This window comes from Micromys minutus (assembly GCF_963924665.1).
Source record: "Micromys minutus genome assembly, chromosome: 16".
Taxonomy (NCBI): domain Eukaryota; kingdom Metazoa; phylum Chordata; class Mammalia; order Rodentia; family Muridae; genus Micromys; species Micromys minutus.
In genome coordinates this window covers 12156839-12180386 of record NC_137985.1, presented here as the reverse complement: position 1 = coordinate 12180386, position 23548 = coordinate 12156839, and the positions used below count along the sequence as shown (strand labels likewise).

The following is a 23548-nucleotide window of genomic DNA, read 5'->3' as shown; positions in this document are numbered from 1 at the left end:
TGTGTGTTTTTCCCCTAAGCTCCAATACTGTCTCAACTATTACAGCTTTGAAAGTGGCTGAGGGATTATTAAAATATCACTAAAAATTAAACAACCCTCTGTGAGGACTGAGAGATGTCAGATGTTCCAAGCCTTTTGTCTATTGTAGATGTAAAAGCCAGGCTTGGTGACAAAAGCTTGTAATCTCAACTCTAGCAACCAAGAGACAGATATCTCTAGAGCTTGCTGACCAGCCAGCCTAGTCTGGCCAGTGAGTTTTAGGCAGTGAGAGACCCTGTCTCAAACATAAATAAAAAGCACTTGAGGACAACACCTGAACTTCTGCCCCACTGACTTCTATGCAAGTGCCTGCATGCATTCAAACATGTACACATGCACAAATACACTTTCTCCATATACACATGTATACATGCATTTGTGTGTGTTTACAACCTTATATGTAAAGCCTTTCTCCAGAGACCTCAAAAGACTTTCACATGTGCCCCCATGACTGAAGGAAAAGATTGCAGAATTCCACCAGCAGATGGATAAACTTCAGAGTTAAGTATCTCATTCAGGTGCCTGTTCAGTTAAGCGTGTCTTGGAAGCAGTGAAGGGCTCTGAGGCTCTCGTAAACGTCCCCTTCTTGTAATTTTTCTTCTCCCAACATCAGGGTCCTTTCAGTAGTATGTGTAGCTCAATACAAGCTTGAGACACATACCTTGACTATGGCAGCTCCTTTCTTTACCAGACATGGGAATGATGTCCAACACTTGGGACCTCCACGTGCTCTTCAGACTCTGCCTATACTCCTAAGCAGCATCAGAAACCCCTGGGAAGCTTTGCAAAACAAAGGGTTAACTAACTAAACAGCCTAAAATAACAACAAGACACACGCCATGTCCACAGTCTAATTCAGGAAGCCTGGAGTAAGACAGGTAGGGTCAAGCTATGTTTTTCCTGTAGTGAACTTTAATGCCTCACTCAGTTAAGGAGTCTGCATTTGACACATAAGTTACTGTTATTACCCTTGATAAAATCCAATTTCTCTCAAGCTTGGACAAAACACTAGTTGTCAAATGAAATGGTGATTCCTTCTAAGGAAGCCTGCATGGAGAATTCTGATTTCTACGGAATGACTACAGGAGCTTCTTTCACCCCGACCCCGACCTCCACTTACATGTTGGCACCGCTCTCTAGGCTATACTGGCTCGGACCTTATTTACAGCAGCCCCGCAGGGACGGTCTCACGGGGGGGGGGGGAATTTCTCCCTTCACTTTACGTTCCTGCCTTTCTGGGCACATTGAAGCTCTAGTGTGGTCACTTCCCAGAGTAAGAGTTCCCTGACAGGCACTGCGCGTGCGTCATCTGCTGGCAAGTTTTTTGAGCTTCAGTATCTCAGAACACTTTCTTCTCACACAAACTTTCCAAACCACCTCTTTCAATTCTTTCACTCTCCCTCTCCCCCTCCCCCTCCTGATTTCCCCTGTCGTTAGGCCCAGCTTCTAGTTGACTCTAGAAAAGTATAACGCTCTGAAAGCTCTCAGCTGGCTTCTGAGAACAGGCCGTTTTTCCCTAATGTCATGACCTCATCAACACCGAGCCTTTGTTTCCTTGTGAGTAAGTGACAGTTTCAGCATCCATAACTTCTGCTGTTTTAGCAGCTCCTAAAATGCTGTCTTTACCTGCCATGTCTCCACCTGCTGATATCCACCCTTCATTCATAGCATTTTTTAGCCTCTGAGAAACTTCTGTCCGATCCTTCCCAGTAATCAATTCTGCATGTTTGAGGAACTGGCTGCATCTGAAGTGACACGGAAATGCTGAGAGACCCAGTATGCACGGTGCAGCAAGGGGTCCTCGGGTATTTAAGGAGCAAATATAGAGATGGAGTGAATTAATTCAGTGTTATCCTCACTGGTGCGTGTATAAAACCTTTGCAGTATTGTCGTTGGGTTGCAGCATAGCATAGGAGTTCAGTGTACTAGTAAAGATGGAGTTTTATAGCTTTGTGGATGAATGAATTTACCCACATCTGATTCTGCCAGGCCTAGTCCAAGGCCAGGCTATGGGTGCTGTAGCTTTCTCCATCCCACAGGCAATCTCACTGATTATGGACTACCTTCTTATGTAATCTATGCACTTCACATAGAGCAATGCCCGTTGCTTAGAGGAGCCCTTGCCTGGTTTAACTCTCTGATGTGGCTTTGCTGGATGTTTTCATGTTTCTAAACAAAAGGGCTGGGATTTTGTTTGGATTGGGGCCACAGTCTTGTTATTAGACTCAGTGAAACAGCTGCTGCCAGCTAACTTGGCAAACTGCCAGGAGATGCTGGACCCTGTTGGCAGGATCTCCCTGGCCTACAGGGCAGCCTTCAGTCCTTTCAAAGGGAGCTTCAGACCCCGGGAGTTGATGTCATGCCCAGGAGAATGTGGCAGCTTTTGTAATCACCCAATGAAAAGCTTTTAAAGGGCACTTAAAGCAGAAGTCATTAGAAAGACTGTTACAAGGACAATCATTGCTAAGCTAAAAGTATTGCTAATTCCTGGACTCTGTCATAGGAACTTCCTATTTAATTTTATATTATCCCAACATACAGTTCAAAGATAAAACAGGAATGCTCACTCTAAACTGTAGGACTCCCTGGAATTGTATTTGCCTTCTACTAAAGATGAGAGGAAAATTTTAGGCCAGCTATTTCCTTTAATTGCCTTAATTAAAGTGTAAAATTTAGTTTAAATATACTCTTTGCAGTAACTTTATAATGGGGCCTCTGACAAAAGCAATTTTCTAAGTAACATTAGTATCTTTCTAAGCAAAGATGAGCTAAAAGGAACAATGGGAACTCCCAACAGAAGGCCTATACAATATGTAGGTCTAATTTTTGACAATTATTTCAAATGGTATGTATATTAAGAATTAAAACTGGGCTAGAAAAAAATCACGTGAAAACTTGGATGCTTTCCAAAACTAGTATTAAAAAATGGCTTTCAGACTGCATTTCAAGCATTTCATGTATATAGTCACTGTCATGTGCTCACTGTTTAAAATCTGGAAGATTAAGCAAATGTGAAAGCAACTTTAAAACAGTTCCCATCTTCACTGGATCCATGCTGCTCCTTTTCTTCAGAAAGAAAAACAGAAGCTTCACATTGTTTCATGCTCGGCACTTCTATGCTGACTCCTGCACGGAGTTCCACGTCTTCTACCCACTGATGCTGAAGGACATCGAACAATGCACTCTACCTGCATATTAATGTACCATAGTTCATTCGGTTGGTCTCTGTTGTAGAGAATTGGGGTACAGGATTTCTTTTTCACAGAAGTAACATTAACTCACCAATGTTTTCATGTATAAATGCTTTATTAACATTACCCTTCTTAAAGATTTATTCTTATTATCTTTTTAATTTAATATTACATGAGTTCACTGCCCACAGAGGCCAGAAGAGGGCATCAGATCTCCTACAGTTGAAGTTACAGGTGGTTGTGAGCTGCCAGACATGGTTGCTGGGAGCCAAACTTGCCTCTCCTGGAAGAGCAGGATATACTCCTAACCACTGAGTTGTCTTTCCAACCCCTGAATTCTGCTCTTAATCTCTGACCCAACTCTCCAGTCTCTTGCCTGAATCTTAATACTACTTATTCCAATCTCCCTCTGTCCTTTTGAGGCTATTTGCTTCTTTCTGCATGCGTGCTTTCAGAGGACATGCATTCTGTGCACACGTCACCTGCACCCACACGCCTTAGCATCCCCATGTCAAAGCGTTGGCTCTTTGGATGTTCCCACTTTACTGAATGTGGCCCTTTGTATGCCAGGATCTTTCTCAGAGATGGACAATAAAAGTAACAAGGTGTAGTCTCTCTCCCTGTAAATACCTCAATCTAGTGGGAGAAGGTGACACCTATCACTCAGGGTAGAACAGAAGCAAAAAATGGTATCAAGGAGGCACAGAGGAAAGAATGGTGGGACACTCAAGGAAGCTACTCCTGGACACCATGCAAAAAGTATGAAGGATTTTGAAAGGTGAATCCTCTGAGCAGAAGAGAGCCTAAGCACAGGCCAGAGAAGCAGATGTGCCTAGTGTCCTCACACAGAGGTGGGGTGGCAAAGCATGCTATTTGTGGATCAAAAGGTAGGGCGGTCCTGAGCTGTAAAGAGCTATGTCATCATCTGCCACACCTATGGCTTCTGTCTGTAGGAAGTGAGATGTCGGCAACTACCCTAGTCTGTTTCTTTTGGTTAATTTTTGAAGAACAAAGGCTAATTTTAGTCATAGTTCTGATGTTAGAAGGTTAAGAGACTACATTTAGTGAAGAGCTTCTTCTCTAGTGGTTCTCAGCCTGTGGGTCACAACCTATTTGGTGGTTAAATGATCTGTTCACAAGGGATGCCTAAGACAACTGGAAAATATAGGTATTTACATTGAGATTTGTAACAGCAGCAAAACTAAAGTTATGAAGTAGTAACAAAAGTAATTTTATGTTGGGGGTAACCACAGTATGAGGAACTCTATTAAAGGGTGGCAGCATTAGGAAGGTTGAGGACCACTGCTCTATAGAATCTCAAGGAAGCTATTTAGGGCTGGCCTTTAGAGTGCAAAAGAGCACATAGAGGAGTGTCCAGATGTCTTTTATAATAGGCCTGCCCTCAGACTGGTCAACTTACTGTTAACCATTAACTACTGAGAGCAGAATTTTATGACCTATTGATATCTTAAATGTCCCATCTCTAAATACCTCACAGTAGGCATTCTCATGGAGACAGCTGCTCTTTAGCAGTGACTATTTTGAGGAGCTCAGGGTTTCCTGCAGCAGTGTCCAGGAGTGAGTGGGGCACCCCAAAACAACAACTTTCCCTCCTCCAACCCTTGTGGCTGTCAGTTCTAGCAACAGTCTGTCCAGCACAATGCCTCAGGCATTTTTATGAGAACCTGACCATCTGGTTCAAGTGAGAGGGAAAGTGGAGCAACACAGAGGACATAAACCACTACTTTGTAGAACTGTTTGTCATGCTGCTGAGACGCCAGAGTTAGAGACAGTATCTGTGCGCTCATGCCTCTCAGCTCAGGGCCAAGGGCAGACAAACAAGAAAATATCACTTTGGAAATTCTCACCCAATGGAGGGATCATACCCAGTTCCTCTTTTGAGAAAGACAGAAACCACAGTGTCTTCTCAGGATAAAGTCAGAACCAAAAGATGCCATGATAAGAACCAAAGCTTTGTTCTTTGGTGACAATCTTTTACAATTTAAAGACTGTGGTACCTACTCATACTCATGGGATATCCAACATTGATGAACTTATTGTAGTAGGTATCTGAGGAGGTGCTGGTTCACAAAAAGCCATAATGACCTGGGATATGTCTTGGGGACTGATGACAAGAAAACATGAAGGAACTTAGTGATTGACATGTTCCTGGTCTTACATTGATGTGTTAAAAGCCTTGGTTCCACATGGTAGATATTTGTCAGACTTTGCTCATGAGTTCTGTGTTCATGTCATTATTACATGTAAATTATGACACCTTGATAAGATGAAATAAAAATGAGCAAAAACGTGGGAAAGAGAGGGTGGAGAGAGCTTCAGTGACAGACTGGGAGAGAGTGCAATGGAATGTGTTCCTCTAAACACAGCGTGGATGCTCACTCACCAGAGCTCACAGAAGCTTGTGTACCTTCCTGCTCCACAGTGTCAGGCCAGCTAAAAATTAAACGTGATCCCCACTGGGGTGCTGTAATCCCAGCACTCTGGAGGCAGAGGCAGGCAGATTCCTGAGTTCCAGGCCAGCCTGGTCTACAGAACAAATGCCAGAATAGCCAGGGCTACGCAGAAAAAATCCTGTCATAAAAAAATCAAATATATACATATAGATAGATAGATATAGATATAAATATAGATATAGATATAGATATACGTATACGTATATAGGTATACATATACATATACATATACATCATATACATATACATATACATACACATACACATACACATACACATACACATACACATACACATACACATACATATACAGATACAGATACAGATACAGATACAGATACATATACATATACATATAGATAGCTGATAGATAGATGATGATATAGATAGAGATAGAGAATGAGATAGAGATAGAGATAGATGAGATAGAGATAGAGATAGAGAGAGAGAGATAGAGATGATAGAGATAGAGATAGAGATAGAGATAGAGATAGAGATAGAGATAGAGATAGAGATGTATCCCAGAATAGACCTGAAAGAGGTACCTGAGGCCCACAACTATCTGATGAGCTATTAGCAGTTAATGGCTACCAGGGAGGGAAAGTCACTTTGTTTAGGAGTGCTCCCCATGTCTCAGCAAAAGACCAAGCACCCACATGCTCATCAGCAAGATGAATTAGATTCAGTAAAGAAGAACTAAATATAAAGAACACATGAAGTTGGGCTAGAGAAGAAGTGAGGATCCTGGGTAGGAGATAGGTATTATGAATACACGAGTGGATTTTTCAAAGAATATATAAAAATAGTTCTTTAAAAGACTAAATAAGAAAACCTGTTGAAGTAACCTCTTCCTGTGTTATGTATTCCATACTTCATTATTAAGGCCCCCACACAGCCATCTGGTACTAATTAGATGAGGGGACCTTGTAGGACAGATTATGCAGGTGACAAAGAGTACAGAGGTAGATATCACCAACAGGATTCTAAAGAGGGGCTGTCAGCAGACATCAGCATCAGATCCAGCCAATATAGTTAGTTTTACTTGAGTTTCCGGTTAATTCCATCCCCTCTCACGAGGCTGCTGCCTGCACCTACTGCCTGCATAAACCCGAAAATCCATTCCCTCCAAGTGAATGGGTGAAGCAACTCCAGAAGCTCATTATACTTGAGGAGCCTCTTAGAAAATGCAGGGCACACACATCTGAAAGCCTGGGTCAAAATAGTCTCGCTATGCTTGTGGGATTGATGACTTGTCATTTGTGATTGTGATGGTGTGGCTGTGTGTGTGTGTGTGTGTGTGTGTGTGTGTGTGTGTGTGTGTGTGTGTGTGTGTGTGTGTGTTTATGTGTGTGTGTGTGTGTGTGTGTGTGTTTATGTGTGTTTATGTGTGTGTGTGTGTGTAGAACTCAGAGAACAACCTGAAATGTTATTCCTTGGGCATCATTCACTTTTTCTTTTTTTTTTTTTTTTTTTTTTTTTTTTTGAGACAGAATCTCTCACTGTCCTGTAGTTTACCAAGTAAGCTAGACTGGCTGGGCAAGGAACCCAAGGGATTTTATCTGCTACCAACATAGCTGTAGGATTCTGCTACATGCCTATCTATCTATCTATCTGTCTGTCTGTCTGTCTGTCTGTCTTTCTGTCTGTCTACCTATCCATTTATCTATCTATCATCTATCTATCTACCTATCTATCTATCTATCCATCTATCAATCTATCATCTATCTATTATTTTATCTTAACATGTGTTCTAGGGATTGAACTCAGGATCCCATGCTTAGAAATCAAGCATTCTACCAACTAAGCCATCTCTCCAAACCTGGTGCTGATGTTAATATTTTGAAAACCTCAGATATAAAGCTGAGTGGTTTGACATTGGGTTGGGTCTTTAGGAATGATCCCAGCACACTATGTTTTATTTCTCACAGAAGTAATGAAACTCTGTTTAAGCTCTATGATTGAATTTTGACAGTCACTGAATAGTGCCTTCTGTTTTTTTCCATACATAAGAATCCAGTAGCTCTTCTTGGCCCAGCTTTCAGGGAATGAATTTTCTGGTTTATTCAGGCAGTAGGTGCAGGCAGCAACTTCATTAGAGGGCCTGGATTTCCACTGAAAACACAAGTTAAACTATAATTATATTGACTGTAATTGAAAATTACAGAGGTAGAGTTAGGAGGAACTTTGGAGAGGCAGAGGTGTGGCTTTCTGATACTCTGCTGAAGTAAACAAAAGACCTTTGTGCCAAGTTACCAAGTCTAAATGAACAGAATCAGCCTGGAGTTGGCCTCTGGTCTTAGTGTGGCTTACTCATAAGAGCCTTGTAGAAGTAACTCTCCTCCATTAGGGCCAACATGGAGCTAAGAGAATAGCTTCTCCTGTTAGAGAGGTGTCGTCTAGTCAGGGGGATGAAGGAGAAAGCTTCAGATCTAGAACATGTTGTTTCTAATGATATATCAACTACCTATCCCAATAAAGGAAAGAGGCTGCCATTAAAGACACATGTCTAATGGCCTTTCTGTGAGCTATCCATTCTTGTCCCTCTTAATTCTCCTTGTTTTTGACCAGTGAATCAGAGAAGTGTTATCCTTCCTCCCTAACTGACCTTTGGGTCTGAAGAGATAAAATTCAACAAGCAGATCTCCCACAACACCTCCAGGATGCTGAGCAAGCCATCCAGGGAAAATAGAATTTACTTGTCGTTCCTCATGTCTATAGATGCCATCAGCCCTGGGCTCCTGCACCACTGGAATTTATTGAGTAGCTCCCAGCATATACTCACATGAGTGACTCCGTGTCTTCTGTTTCCTTCTCTTGTTGGCAAGAGCTGTGTACCATATGCTAGGGGTGGAATTTAAACCTGTAGGGAATGTGCGTAATTTAAAAATCTGTATGATGTATCCATGTCATTTGCTGATACGCTTCTGTAAACATACCCCATGACTTTGAACAGTCATCTTAGGCAACATCTAGAGCACCTGTTCTGACAACAGCAAGGCAATTGTTTTCGACGAACAAACTTGATCTCTTCTGCATGTCTGCCTGTTCCCAACAGGTGTACCTATGAGAAAATTTATACATCTAGTCCTTCCAGCCAGAAGGCATCCCTGAAGCCATAGTTCCCATAAAAGGAAGGGAGAAAGCCCAGTTAGTCTGAGTACAAATTTTGGAGGTTGATGTTCATAACAATATAGCTGTTATGCAACAGAAATGAATGTACATGATGAAAAATTGGGTGGAAAAAATGGACTCTAGGGAATGGGACCAAGAACAAGTCCTTTAGTCAAAGCCACACAGTGTAATTTATGGCATCCCTTCCAGATACTTGATTTTATTGGTTTGCTGGGAATTTATTCTCCAAGGAAACTGTACATGGGGAAGGAAAATGTTCAGTTCTTATCTGCCAAATTCCTGCCCTCTTGGCGAGATGTCACAATTGAAATTATAGAATGAAGCCTTCCCCTAAAAAAGCTTGCATTCCAGGTGCCACGATTCACAACCAGCATTGTCAAAGGCCTCTTGCAAATTACTCCCTTCATTGACAGAATTTATGGGGGATGAGAGAGATGGCTTAGCAGTTAAGAGTGCCTGCTGTTTTTACTCTTACCAAAGGCCAGAGTTGAATTCCCAGAATCCACCTTAGGCAACTCATGGTAACTCTAGCTCCTGGAGATCTGACACCCTCTTCCGGCCTTGACAGGTATCCACACAAAATTGTGCATACTCATAAAAAGGTATACACATATAAATAACGAAAATATTAAATTAAAATCTGTTTTAAGAGCATTTTATGGTCAAAACAAAGTTGCTTTCACAAAAGAAAATATGATTCTATTTTTCTTCTTATGAATTTTAAATACTGAAGCAAATCTTAGCTTCCTAACCTATTTGGAAGAGCCGGAATTGTCTAATGACAATACCCTCAGGAAGATGTCATTCAGAAATTTGTTGGTAGACATTTCTTTGTTGATATGTTTTTATTGATCAATGTCAGGATGACATTTTGAGAGCTAAACACATTTTTTTAAGGTCCCTGAGTCAGTTTGCCTTCAGCTAGGGAGTCCCAGGCTTGCTGGCCCTCAGAATTCATTCATCTCCCTGTGATAACTTTAATTGTTCTTATCATTTTGTGTATTAGTCATACAAGAGGATAATCAGAAGTGTAACTCCGGTTTGAGCTTGTTTTCTGAACTCCAGAGTCTTCTACCTAACACTTTAATTAAGTATCAGGTGCCCAGCTTCAATCTAACATGAAAATTCTTATCTTTCACCCCAAGTCTAATTCTCCCATGTCTGTCTCTGTCTCAGCAACAGAGAACTCCCTCTTTCAGTTGCTCAGAAGACACTGAAAAGTCGTATTTGAAGCCTTCTATTGTGGTATTCCATGTGCTTCCAACCCCATCATCAGAAAGTCTTTCCTCCCTACAACCTCCAAGTTCAACAACTCAAATTCCTCCCCTGCTACCACCTGGTACTCAGAAAAGATGGAATCCAGTGCTTTCTAGTCACTACCAATACTAGACCTTGCTCAAGCCACCTTTATGCTTTGCCTACATTCCTAGATGGGTGGTGGGCACTGAAAGGTGCCTGTCTTACTGTTGGCCTACAACCTATTAATGGGTAATACCTGGAAGACTCCTGTTCTTGCCCAAGGCCTGACCCATGATTCTCCCTTCAGAGCTATCAAGTGGTTTAAGACCCTCATCTGTTGCTAGAACCCCCATCATCTCTTGAAGTACTCGGTAGATTCTCAATGAATACATGGGAAAGTGATTAGCTAATTATTGTCCGCTTTTCTTTGGGCTATATTGCTATCTACACATCTAGTGGCATCTAAATTTTGCTCAGGAAAAATTAATGTGAAGGTGGTTATATATTAACAATAACCAATGAATGATAGCACTTGTCAACTTCCCAGTTTTAATTTTGTTACATATTTTGTAAACTGAAGACTGCATCTTTGTAAGGTCAGAGATATTTCTATGGTGACGTTTTCTGGGAACAGTGACTTTCATAAGTCAGGAAAGCACAGTCTTTGTCCTCTCTTCTTGTCCCCTCATTCTTGTGCCATTTCCCATAGGCATCAACAGGAAGGTCGTGTACTCCCTGCAGAACTCAGCCAGTGGCGTCTTCTCCATTGACAGCTCCTCTGGCGTCATTGCTCTGGAACAGCCTCTAGACCGAGAGCAGCAGGCATCCTATAACATCAGTGTGCGGGCCACAGACCAGAGTCCTGGACAGTCCCTCTCCTCTCTCGCCTCTGTCACCATCACTGTCCTGGACATCAATGACAACCCGCCTGTGTTTGAGAGGAGGGACTACCTGGTAACAGTGCCTGAGGATACTTCCCTTGGCACACAAGTCCTGTCTGTTTTTGCTACCAGCAAAGATATTGGTACAAATGCTGAGATAACTTATCTCATCCGATCTGGGAATGAACAAGGGAAATTTAGAATCAATTCCAAAACAGGTGAGTGAGTAACAATGCCAGTCACATTTCCTGTTTTTTCTCCAACCCCAGTCATCCTTCTTGGTGGGATCTATGTGTTCCCCTTCCTCTCTGGCAGAGCCTTTATGTAGACCTCCGTACCCCATTCCTATGAATGGTCTTTCCAACTCTGACCCTCTTACCCTGTCACAACATACCTACTGTGTGCAAAGGTAAAGATATAGGTGGTATATGTACCCTTGGGCATAAGAAAGCAGAAGTATTGATTGTGGTAGGGGCTGCATTAACAGATCTCCCATTACAAAGTGTTTATATATTAGGGCCATTACTTGAAAGTAAACTGTATGTGGAGTCCACTCATTAAGACTAGCTTTGACTTGTCCAGCTCTGACCACTGTATATGACTGCCATGGGGAGACTGCTAAGGACAGTTTAAATTTGGCACTGTGAAACTTAAGTGCCAAGGCAAAGCTCCAGGAGTAGTCAGTGTTCAGAGAACTCAATCGTGGATCTAAATGAGCTCGATTTCTTTTGCCACCATAATTTGAAGGATCCTATTGGCAGTCTTATCCCTAGACTAGGTCTCTGACTGGATATACCTAGAAAATAGCCCTCTCATCTGTCCTAATAATTGTTTTCCAAGTGAGAGAAAGATAACACCTAGCAACTGTTCTGTGGGCACAATAACTAGCTACCAGCTTGAGAGCATTGCACAGGGTCACTACCAGACAATACTGGGATGGGAGGGGTGACCAGTTCTCAGAACCCATCTTACCAAGACTAGCAGCCTTCTTGTGTTCTGCTTGCTTTGCTTAAATGACATTATGGTAGGATCATCAAGGCTATGTATGTGTGGACACCATGGGCTTGTTTGATTTCCATACAGCTCCTTTATACTTCATGTTACCCTGCCTTGAGAGTCCCCGTGTCTTGGCCTCTGTGAATAATAGTTTTAGATGGCTCCATTATAAGTTGGCAAAGCATCTGTGTGCTTAATTCAATCACATGTCAGCTGTGGGTAATTACTTGATGACAGGGACACTGCCCTTCAGTCATATCCACACATCATTTGTTCTCCTTCCCCTGGGTTCAACACAGGGACTGGACAGACACTCCTCAGTGTGCTTGTCCCTGCGCAGCTCTCTAGCTTAACAATCAGAGACTTCCATGTTGCCTGAAAGATGTTTGGGATTATCATGGAAACCTGCAAACACCATTCATGGTGTGTCTGGTGGGTAGCTCTGCCTTAAATGACAGTGATGACCAGACTTCTGGGCTATTCTTGGGGATTCAATAAGCAAATTCTTAAACATGTAAACGTAGCTACAGATGATGTAAACAGTGCTGTGCCTACAGAACTGAACCAGGTTTTCCTCTAACAAAATCTAAAGTTACCTATTTTCCTTCAAAGGGGGTATTTCTGTCTTGGAAGCTCTGGACTATGAAATGTGCAAAAGATTTTACCTGGTGGTGGAAGCCAAAGATGGGGGCACTCCAGCCCTCAGTACTGCAGCCACTGTCAGCATCGACCTTACAGATGTAAATGACAACCCTCCTCAGTTCAGCCAAGATGTCTACAGTGCTGTCATCAGTGAGGATGCCTTAGAGGGAGACTCTGTCATTCTGGTAGGTGCCAGCAGAATCCAAATTTTGAGACAAAGCATCCCATAATGAGGAAACAAACAAGGCCTGCTTGGAGTTTGCTCCCACTCCCCTTTCAGTGATTTTTCTGCACCCTCCCTCAGAGTCCCCCACACAGAGGCTTTCAATAGCTCCTTCTCTGGACAGGAGTATGTTCACAGTCAGACAGCAGAGATGCTCCTCTGTGTTTTTGTATGAAACCACGAAACCGTTTCTCCTTTTCCATTCAGTCTAGGACCCCAAATCAAAGTGTTGATGCCATGGCTATTCAAGGTGTGTCTTCCTACAATTAATGTTCTCTAGAAACACTCACACAGTCCTCAGAGCTGGGACTCCCAATCCAGTCACACTGACAACAAAGCTGAACCATCACAAGCAGCTGAGACCATTACCTTCAGAACTGTAAAGAGGTCTTGAAACGCACCCTGCCAGTTAGCCTGGGGTTGTCATTGTTATCTTAAACCCTGACAACCATCAGGCCGAATAGATGTTAGGCTCTGAGAAGACTAGAGCAACAATGAAGTTCACTGCCCACGCTAGTGTTACTCTTTTTGATCCCACTGATTGACTTCTCCACCAGGGACTCCTCATGGGCTTGGGTCCCAGAACACGACCAGGCAGAGACCTCTCTTGTATTCTACCTCACCTTTGTTTTGTTTCTCTCCTGTGAAGCTGATAGCAGAAGACGTGGATAGCAAGCCTAATGGGCAGATTCGGTTTTCCATTGTGGGTGGAGATAGAGACAATGAATTTGCTGTCGATCCCATCTTGGGTCTTGTGAAAGTTAAGAAGAAACTGGACCGGGAGCGGGTGAGTAAATTAGGTGACCCCTTGTCATCCACACCTACACCATCACTGGATTCATAGGCACAGGCTCCGAGTAGTAAGGAAATGCAGGTAGATGTTTGGGTTGGACTCCTGAAAGAAGTTTCTATGGATAATAGCATTTGGCAGATGCTGGGGATCTTGAAAAACAAAAACAAAACAAAACAAATGTATATTTTTCTGCATAGTTTACACTTTAATCCTTCATGAGTCCAAGGAAAAAACCTTCAACAGGATGCTTGCCCTGGTTTCATTAGCAACTTCAGCCCAAAGGGAGCTTGTCAGAAAAGACCCCCTGAAGGCACCCTAGGAAAAGAATGATCCCAAAAATTCCTTTGTCTGAGATTGAGTTAATTTCTAAATACTGTCATTCTTCACCAAAACATGTGTTTTCAAAGATAACTTAAATATAGAAATAAAATTTATTGCAATAACAGTCAAAATACTGAATCCTGTAGGTAATAGAGCCCTCTCGCCCAGGAATATCAAAATGAGCCGTATAGGTCAGTGGTCACAACTGCATTGAACAAAGGCCCTGGCAGAGCCTCCGAAGCAGAGGTTCCTCCCCTGAGGGAAATCTGGGAATGCTGGGCTACAGTGTTTGGCATAACTAGCTGGAGTGTGATATTGCCTCCCAGTAGGCAGAGGTTGGGACAACTCTAAAGACCCTGCAATGCACAGGTCAACACCAACAGAAAATAGTCCAGCCCCAAGCATTAACGGCACACAGGTCTACCGAAATTGGTACAGCCATGGACTCCAGGTTTTTTGAGGATGTGCAGAAGAGCTGAGGTACTGCAGCTCCTTATTGTCACCTCTATGCCTTGGCAGGTGTCGGGATATTCCCTGCTCATCCAGGCAGTAGACAGTGGCATTCCTGCATTGTCCTCAACGACAACTGTCAACATTGATATTTCTGATGTGAATGACAACAGTCCAGTGTTTACACCTGCCAACTACACCGCTGTGATCCAGGTAAGCAAATCTTGCCTGCCAGGTACTACCCGTGTGGCTCAGCCTCCTCCCTCTGCTCTTGCTTGTTGGGTTGGGTCTTCCCTACAAATCAACTCGGAGTAGGAGACTCTAACAGCTGGAGTTTATAGCCAACAGTTTTAGAAGCTAAAAAAAATCAAGACCGAGACCTTCACAGATCTTGTATCTGGCAGATGCTCTTTCTGCTCATAATGGTAACTGTTATCTGTGCTCCCACTTGGCAGAACAGACAAACATGTTTTTTGAGCTTTTCTAGGAGGATACTTACGGTCCCTCAAGAATCTGTCTCTTAGTACCATTGTATTGGGACCTAGTTATCAGTCTGTGGGGAGTTAGTATTTAATATCAACTTATCTATTCCTAGGGAAGGTGTGGAAACAACACTTCTTTCACCACAATTGTTGAAAAGAGTTATTGAGTCCATGTGCATGGCCTGTTCCATCACTATGTGTCATGGATGGTTGACAGACACAGATTCTCCCACTCCCATACAGCTGAGAGAGCTATGGATCTGTGAGTTTAACTAGACATCTCAAGATCATGCATCTGCCAGGTGGTCAGGATTTTGAACTTGACTCTATCATGTAAATACAAAATATGAATAATATTTCTACAGTAACAGGCTATCTTTAAGAAACCCTGTATTCTTTTAACAGAGAAGAGAGATCAATAGGAACCATCTCATAGACGTAAGAGTAGAGCTTCTTAAAATTCACCTTCCATAGACAATTTTTTTAGGACTTTAAAGCCACCTGTTTTTAAAGTTGGACTGTAGGATAGAGTAACTTACAGCTGGTGTTCTACTTTGAATGAAAGGGACAGATTTCTCCAATAGCTTATTCAGAAGTTAGCTTATGAACAAGGTACCTGAGTTTCCTCGGCTGGCAGCTGGAAGGCCATGTTGGAAAGGAGGAGAGCCACACGGAGTGTGAAGGCTTGGAGACATAATCCATGCCTTGCAGATACATAGGAATTCTGGAGAAGAGGCTCATATCTTATACACTGGCTCTCAGGTAGTGCTAGGAGTTTGTGAAGGAGCAAAATGAAAGTGGTTAGGTCTCTAGAGAGCCCTCTGCAATAAGATGGAAGACCTTGAGTATGGCTGCCGATGAGTAGTCTCTTTCACCTCCACTGACACTGAACTATTGGGAATAGGGCTGAGATGTTCATGAACTAAGCACAAGCACTATCTGCTCAGCCCTGGCCCCTTGTCAATGTAATCTTCTTCCTTCCTGGAAAACTATACGTTTCCTCTCCTCTGTGCTCTCCTGCCTTCATCCCCTGCACCTCTTCTCCTTTCTCTTAGATCTCTGTGGTTGTGCTCTCAACATTCAGTTTTATGACATGCTTCCATCATCTGGACAGACTGTTTGCAGGAGCGGAAGTCAGCACCGAGAGCAAGTGGTCAGGACCCCCTCCCTCTGCAGGCTGGGCTTGTCTGTAATTTCACACCCTTCCTTCTTAGACAGTGACCCCAAGGACACACATTCGCTCTCTCTTTTTGGTTTTTTTCCTGTGGAGAAAAGGCCCTCAGAGAATGAGCAAACAAATCAATAAATCTCCTGTTTTGTACGGTGCTGAGTATGTTGTCTGTGTAAAGTAGTAAATCTTCACTGGATGACATGGTCCCACGGTGGGCTCCAAAGGGAGGCGGTGCCTGGAGCTTGATAACCAAGCAGGCAGGCATGTGGTGGAGTAGAAACCTCTGGGATTTTCTCCTAGTCCTTTTTTGAGACTGCCTCTTTATTCACACCCAGAATAATGAGCTTATCCTAACCTTAACACCTGGTTATTTTTTCTCTGTTTTTCTTTTCTTTTTTTTCAATTTTAAATTTTTATTATTTAATTTTTGAGACAGGGTCTCACTATGCACTCCTAACTTACCATGTGAACCACCATACTCAGCTATACATAGTTATCAAAGCTAATTCAGCATATGAACCTTGCTGATCACCCAGCACCACATATCATTGTCCTCATCCCTGGAATATATTTCATTTCCATACCAATCCACAAGCTAAACAAGGAATCTGGCATCAGCCCAAACTATTCTAAGGCTGAACTATTACACAGAGAATTGAGAAATCTAATATTGATCCTACAAACAAAAACAGAACAAAACTTCATCTGATGCTTACAAAGTGAAGATAATAAACTTTGACCCCAAAAGTAGGTATGGCCTATCATGTTCCTGTTTTGAGCCATGTTTCCAAAATGATTGCTAAAGTCAAAGGGTTTGTCATTCCTCATTTTGATGACCATGCTGTCTACTTTCTTTCTCCTAGAGGAACACTGCACAACTGTGTTGTGAGGATTATAAAAGCCCATTTGGTTTTATATATTGACTAGAAGGTTGCATAGATGTGCAACCCCCATCCAAATGTCTAATGTGTCATTGTATTACAGTGTTAGGTCTCCATTTAACCATATTTTAACTAGGATAAGAACCCATCTTCCCATCCCAGCAGGGTGATGCTTTCTGGCTCCAGGTGGATTTCTACCTTTATCACAAAGGACAGAAGGGGTGTTGCTGACAGCTCCCTGTACCTCAGTGCTGAAAGTGGCAGACAGGTGGGACCTGGTTGTACCTTTGGACCTAGAACCCATTAGCCAAAGGCAGGTGTAATCCTCTGAAGAGGCTACAGTCTCCTGACACAGCTGTGAGGGGGCTGTTATAGATGGGCAAGAGGATGTCCCAGCCTGTTTTCAGTAGACATTCAATACCAGGAAGGAGGCATTCCTTCTGCCAATGCCTGGTGTTCTAGCTGGGCGCTCCCAGCCTGTAATGATTTTTTTAATGTGATGAGAGGTATAATTTTAACTTCTTTTTTATAACACTCCTTTATACAGGAAAACAAACCAGTGGGTACCAGCATCTTACAGCTTGTGGTGACAGACAGAGACTCCTTTCACAATGGGCCTCCCTTTTCCTTCTCTATTTTGTCGGGAAATGAAGACGAGGAGTTCACGCTGGACTCCCATGGGATCCTTCGGTCAGCAGTGGTCTTCCGACACATGGAGTCCCCAGAATACCTACTGTGTATCCAGGTACAGCCTCGCTCTCTGTCCACACTGGGTGCCACTTTCCTCCATGTCTGTCTTCCTGCCTGTTGGCTGGCTTTCCTTTGTTCACTAAGTCAATATAGCGCATGGTAGTGAAGGAATGTTCCTTTTCTAACCCAAACTCAGTTTCTTACCTATAAATGTGTATGAAATGCACGTGAAACTGAGCGGGAAAGAGGAGTGATCAATACTCAGCATTAGTGTCTTGGGAGGTTGTACCTGGGGGGTGGACGGTAGTAAGCTCTGGGGTTCTGACTGACTCCTACCCATGCTTCTGGTATGCTAACTAGCGTCTGCTACTCCTCACCAAGGGAGGGTGACAATCACTATCATAAAAGACTTGGCCATGTCATGGCCTCTGCTAATTATCTTTTTCCCAGTGAACCAGGAACTCGGATGACACTGGCTTTCCAGCAGCATCCCAATCCGTCAAGTTCAGTGGCCTGTGTGACAAAAATAAATAAATAAATAAATAGATAGATAGATAGATAGATAAATCCACCAGCACAAGAAGGCAAAAATGACAGGTGTGCAATGACAGGTGTGCAATGACAGGTGTGCAAGGGTCCAAAAGGAGCTGTCACTGATCAAACCCATGGAATTGCTGTGACTTTGCCTAGAGCAAGATTTCAAATTCAGCCATAAAACTGGATGGAGTTTCAACCCACTGTCACCCAGAGAAAGATGCCTGACCATTTTGAATGGTGGCTTATGGTGGCACAGTGGATCTGTGTACTCACAGTGTTGAATTAATTGTCATCATTTTAGAAAAACAAAAGCTTGTTCTCTTGCATTCCCAGACAACTGACTCTGAGCACTTCTGTGGCCTCTCCAGTTGAGACCCTTTGTCCAAATATTTAAATAATGTCATATCACAGGACATAAACTCCAGATACAAGGGGGAATTTTCAGTGTCCTCATAGATTGCTAGCAGAGTTCTCTAGAGAGAGCATTACACCTCTCACAGGAAGCTTTCTGCTTTCCTCATAGAGAACACCCACCATTGCCAGCACAGAGTCACTGTCCTGCCGTCTTCTGTCCAGTGACTTATGCCTTTCTGATACAATGCCTGTAACATTGGGGTGGGTAACCTTTGGCAGACCTGTGAACCCCAAACTCATCAATGTCCTTTGAGGTACCCACAGTTTGACTTCAAGTTCAAGTTAATTCACCAAACCCCCTTGCACTTTCAGAAGTCTCCATTTCAGGGTCTCTTGGCTCATACAGCCAGACATGGCAGGTGTTGATGCTAATCCTGCAAATATTAGTGACCATATGCACAACTACATGCTTCAGTATCTCTGAGGGTGAGATCTGTGCCAAGGGCTTTCTATTAACCGTTGCTTTTACTTCTCACAAGAACCCCAAGGGCTAAGAGTATTGTTATGCTCATGTTAAGGGTGTAAAGATTAAAGGGCCCACATAACTTACTCCAAACCATAACTCGATTGTGTACAAAGCCGAGATGCAAATGGAAGTCTGTGTGCTGCCCAGGGCCTGGCTATCCATTGCTGTCTGCTCTTGAAGACACAGGTCCTTTCTCTAGCTCTCTCTGCAGGGTCACTGCATCCCTGTGGATCTGGACCACAAGGACCTGACTCCATTCTGCAGCATGACACCACTGATTCATTCCCCATGCATGATGGGTATTTGTTAAAGGTCTGCTCTCATGACGACCATTTATTTTATCAGCTCCTCTATTAAGGGAGAGAGGAAATTTTCGAGCTGCCTACTTCCCTTCTGGTGTGTCATCTTTTGTACTTTAAAGCTCGCCATGATGTCATTCTCATTTAACTAATGGCATTTCCTCTGTGTGCCAAAAGGTGTCACCTGGCCCTGGCAAAAGCAAAGTATCCAACAGAAAACAGAGATTCTTTCTCTGAGTGGGAACATCAGTTATGAGATATTTTCCTTCACTTTCTGTCCAAAATGAAAACAAAGCAAGCCTGGTGCGGGCATGCTGCATCTTGTAACACTCATGCTGAGAGTCCTTGACTCACCCTCCCCCCACTGGCTTTACTGTGTTAACACATTTTATTGACCATCCTACAGTACCCAGAGAATGTCTGGGGTGGTAAACCTACTTCACTTCTTAAATGTCCATCCTCAACGTGTTTCAGAAAAATGACAAGAGGGGAAGGAAGACTTGAACCAGGTAGATGGTGCAGATGCTTTCTGTCACAGGTGATACTTTAATCCTCATTCTTAACTCCTTGTTTGTCTTCTTGTTGTCCCAAGGCTGAAGACTCAGGAAAACCACAGCAAGTTTCTCACACCTACATCCGTATCCGGGTCATTGAGGAAAGCACCCACAAACCCACAGCCATCCCTCTAGAAATTTTCATTGTCACCATGGAGGATGATTTTCCTGGTGGGGTCATTGGAAAAATCCATGCCACGGATCAGGACATGTACGACGTACTCACGTTTGCCCTGAAATCAGAGCAGAAGAGTTTGTTCAAAGTGAACAGTCACGATGGAAAAATCATTGCTCTGGGAGGGCTGGACAGCGGGAAGTATGTCCTAAATGTGTCTGTAAGTGACGGCCGCTTCCAAGTACCCATTGATGTCGTTGTGCATGTGGAACAACTGGTTCATGAGATGCTGCAAAACACTGTCACAATCCGCTTTGAGAATGTGTCCCCCGAGGACTTTGTGGGGCTGCACATGCATGGGTTCCGGCGCATTCTGCGGAACGCAGTCCTCACCCAGAAGCAGGACAGCCTGCGCATCATCAGCATCCAGCCCGTGGTGGGTACCAACCAGCTGGACATGCTGTTTGCTGTGGAGATGCACAGCAGCGAATTCTACAAGCCAGCCTACCTGATCCAGAAGTTGTCCAATGCCAGGAGACACCTGGAGAACGTCATGCATATAGCAGCCATCCTGGAGAAGAACTGCTCAGGATTGGATTGTCAGGAGCAGCACTGTGAACAGGGCTTGTCGCTGGATTCCCACGCACTCATGACCTACAGCACAGCTCGCATCAGCTTTGTGTGTCCGCGTTTCTATAGGAACGTGCGCTGTACCTGTAATGGTGGGTTCACCTAAATTGATCTCTTCCTACATTGGTTATTTCTGTCATGGCTGCTGCAATCTACCTGACAAAAGCACCCAGAGAAGGTCAGAGTTTGGGGGTGTAGTCTGTCATTGCTGGGAAGTTACAGTAGTGGGAAGTCGATGCATTTGGTTTCATATGTCCCTGGGGTCATAGGGCAGAGAGTGAGGAATACTGGTGCCCCATTATTTCCCCTAATTTTATTCAGTCCAGGGCCTCAGACCATGTGGTCATGCTGCCCACATTCACAGTGGGTCTTCTCTGATCAATGAAACCTTTCCAAAAATACCTCTGTATATACACTCACAGGTGTTTCCATAATGACTCCAAATCTAACAGAGCTGACAGTAAAGATTTATCCTCACGCCTCCCAACTCCAGAACGCCACTCTTGCATTTGATCACTCATTTAACTAAATAGTAACTCTCACATGCCCAATATCCAGGATGGATGCTGTGGATGTTGAAGGAGCGGGAACTGGGACCAGTTGGCCACCACAGTCATGGAGTTTTACCTTAGTCTGTGAGGGACAGCCACTTCCAAGTGATCATCAGTGTTATTGTGCAAACTAATGTCACCACCTGCTTTGTTCTTACTATTTGGAGCATAAGCCTCTGCATCAGGCTCAGTGAGAGGCAGCATCCCGTAGGCTGAGATAAACTCAGGTAGAAATCAGAGAAGGACTTGCCTGAGGAAAGCTTAAAGGATGAGAGAGCAACCCACCCCCAGTGAGAATGAAAGCGCTTCCTTTGCTGGTAGAAAGTGGCAGCCAGGACAAATGAGACCAGAGAGGACCGTATACAACCAAGGCTATTAGCTAGGATGAAGAATTAGAAATGACCCTGGGGTAGCAGGAGCCATGGACTGATTAGCAGAAAAAAGGAGATGGGATAGGTGACATCCTTTACAAAGGGAGCAGAGAGGGCAGGGTAGAGCCTGTTGATGGGAAATGAGTTAGGAAGCTGTAGCAGAGGGTAACAGCAACGCCATTTGCCTCCATAAAAAACAGCTCAGATGTCTGAGAGCACAGTCAAGGCACAGGCTGACCTCAGAACTGCAGAGACTAAGCTTCCTGCTTGTCATTGAACCTGACCATGGTTGGTCAAAGGTCATAGTTGTACAGTCTCAGGCCCCCAGTAATCAGTGAGAAGAATTGCTCTCTATGCCCCTTTTTTCTCTCTTTGACTTGTGAACCATAAATTTACAGCCCTCTTCTAAGAAGAGCATCCTGGAGTTACTCTATACAATGCAAACCTGGTCCACAGAGACTGTGGCCAGAAGGGAAGCCATTTATAAACCATTCCTGTGGGTAGCTGAGAACAGGCAGCAACTCTGTCCTCTTCTCTTGAGGCACAATTTTGGTTGCAGTTTAGAATGTGTGCTTATCAAAGAGATGACCTAGGACCTCAACCCCCTGCAGGAGGCACTTTGACTGCATCAGAGATTCCTAGAAGAGTGGGTATTTGGCCTCTGGTACCAGTGACTTTGGTTTGCATTTTCATCAAGTGGATGCAGATCGGGCCAGACCTGTGACATATGCACTTTAGTTGCAAAGTAATTCAGCACAAGCATGATAGGCGAAGTGCATTTCTGGCAGATGCCACCTTGAACAATTTATGAATGCCAGCTGTCCAGGCCTTGTCTCGATGTCCTTTGCAGACAAACTGATTTATGCACCAAAGCTGTGCTAGAGAATTCATGTAGTGATTCACAGCAGGGTTCAGGAGGAGTTCAGGATAGGACAGGGCAAGCTCTGCAGGGGAAACTATGGAAGCACATCAATCCTTGTACTCTGAGAACTCAGAGAAAATAAAAATATTTTGAGGCAGCAATGTTCTAGGCAGTGAGAATTCCAAATGAAAAGCACTTAGCCTCTTCCAGAGCCAAGGATGCTGAGTCTGGTTTGCAAGCTCCTACCTGCTGTAAGACGCTCAAGAATAGAAAGCTAGTGTCCCTGCTGCAGCCAAGGAAAGTCTTTTGTGATGTGGGGGCTTTGCAGATGTCAATGTGAGTTGAAGAGATCTGAGTGAGCTGGCTTAGCCATGTCGTTCCAGAAAAGACAGAGTGGGTTTCTTATTTACTTGATTGTTTGATTGCTAATTATTTTAGTGCAAAGACTTGCTTTGTAGCTTGTACATTATGCTGAGATTCTAAACTCAATGTTTCAAGGTAATGTCCCTACCCAGGATTTCTATATTTCCCTTAAATTCTACTCTCATTAAACCTATAATGCTATGATTGCTATGACTCGGCCTTGGATAGGCAAGAGGAACCCTTCTGAGTATGTATTAAACCTTGATCTAGTGACAGAAGGCATGGTGAGGAAAGTCTTCAGTTTCAAGTCGTCCTTCTATAATACAGTAGTAAATACAGCTGAATAGATTATTTGTCGCAGCCTCATCTTCAACACACAATGCAGGGAGAGCCTCATGTGTCCTGCTCAAGACCAGAGTGAGACCGCACACTGCTTCAGTACAAAGATCAGGAACTGTGTCCTCAGGCCTGTGTCAAAGGCTTGGTTTTCAGCTGGTGGGGTCTTTTTAATGTGTGTGAAATGTATATATTTTGTAAATGTAATAATATGTGTGTGTGTGTGTGTGTGTGTTAGTGCCCGCATATGGAAAACAGATGCAAGGTATCTTTCTCAGACTCTCTACATTTTATATACTGAGACAGAATCTCAATATACATCATACACATATACATATATATATACATATGCATATACATATGCATACATCATATGTATATACATGTGTATACACACACACATACTGCCAATTTAACTAATCTTCTAATCTACCTGGCAAGCTTG

The 23548-nt window shown here is 43.4% G+C and overlaps 1 protein-coding gene across 3 annotated transcripts in view; it reads left to right on the top strand.

The window, feature by feature from the left end:
* FAT3 (FAT atypical cadherin 3) overlaps positions 1 to 23548 on the top strand; it is a gene marked incomplete at both ends in the record, with an annotated part of 431212 nt that overhangs the window by 366940 nt on the left and 40724 nt on the right. For all 3 annotated transcript variants that reach the window (XM_080930379.1, XM_080930378.1, XM_080930377.1), the window contains 6 exons: positions 10785 to 11174; positions 12565 to 12779; positions 13467 to 13604; positions 14451 to 14594; positions 17463 to 17660; positions 19914 to 20712. In XM_080930379.1, the coding sequence (XP_080786505.1) occupies positions 10785 to 11174; positions 12565 to 12779; positions 13467 to 13604; positions 14451 to 14594; positions 17463 to 17660; positions 19914 to 20712 (1884 nt within the window). The remainder of the gene's footprint in view (positions 1 to 10784; positions 11175 to 12564; positions 12780 to 13466; positions 13605 to 14450; positions 14595 to 17462; positions 17661 to 19913; positions 20713 to 23548) is intronic.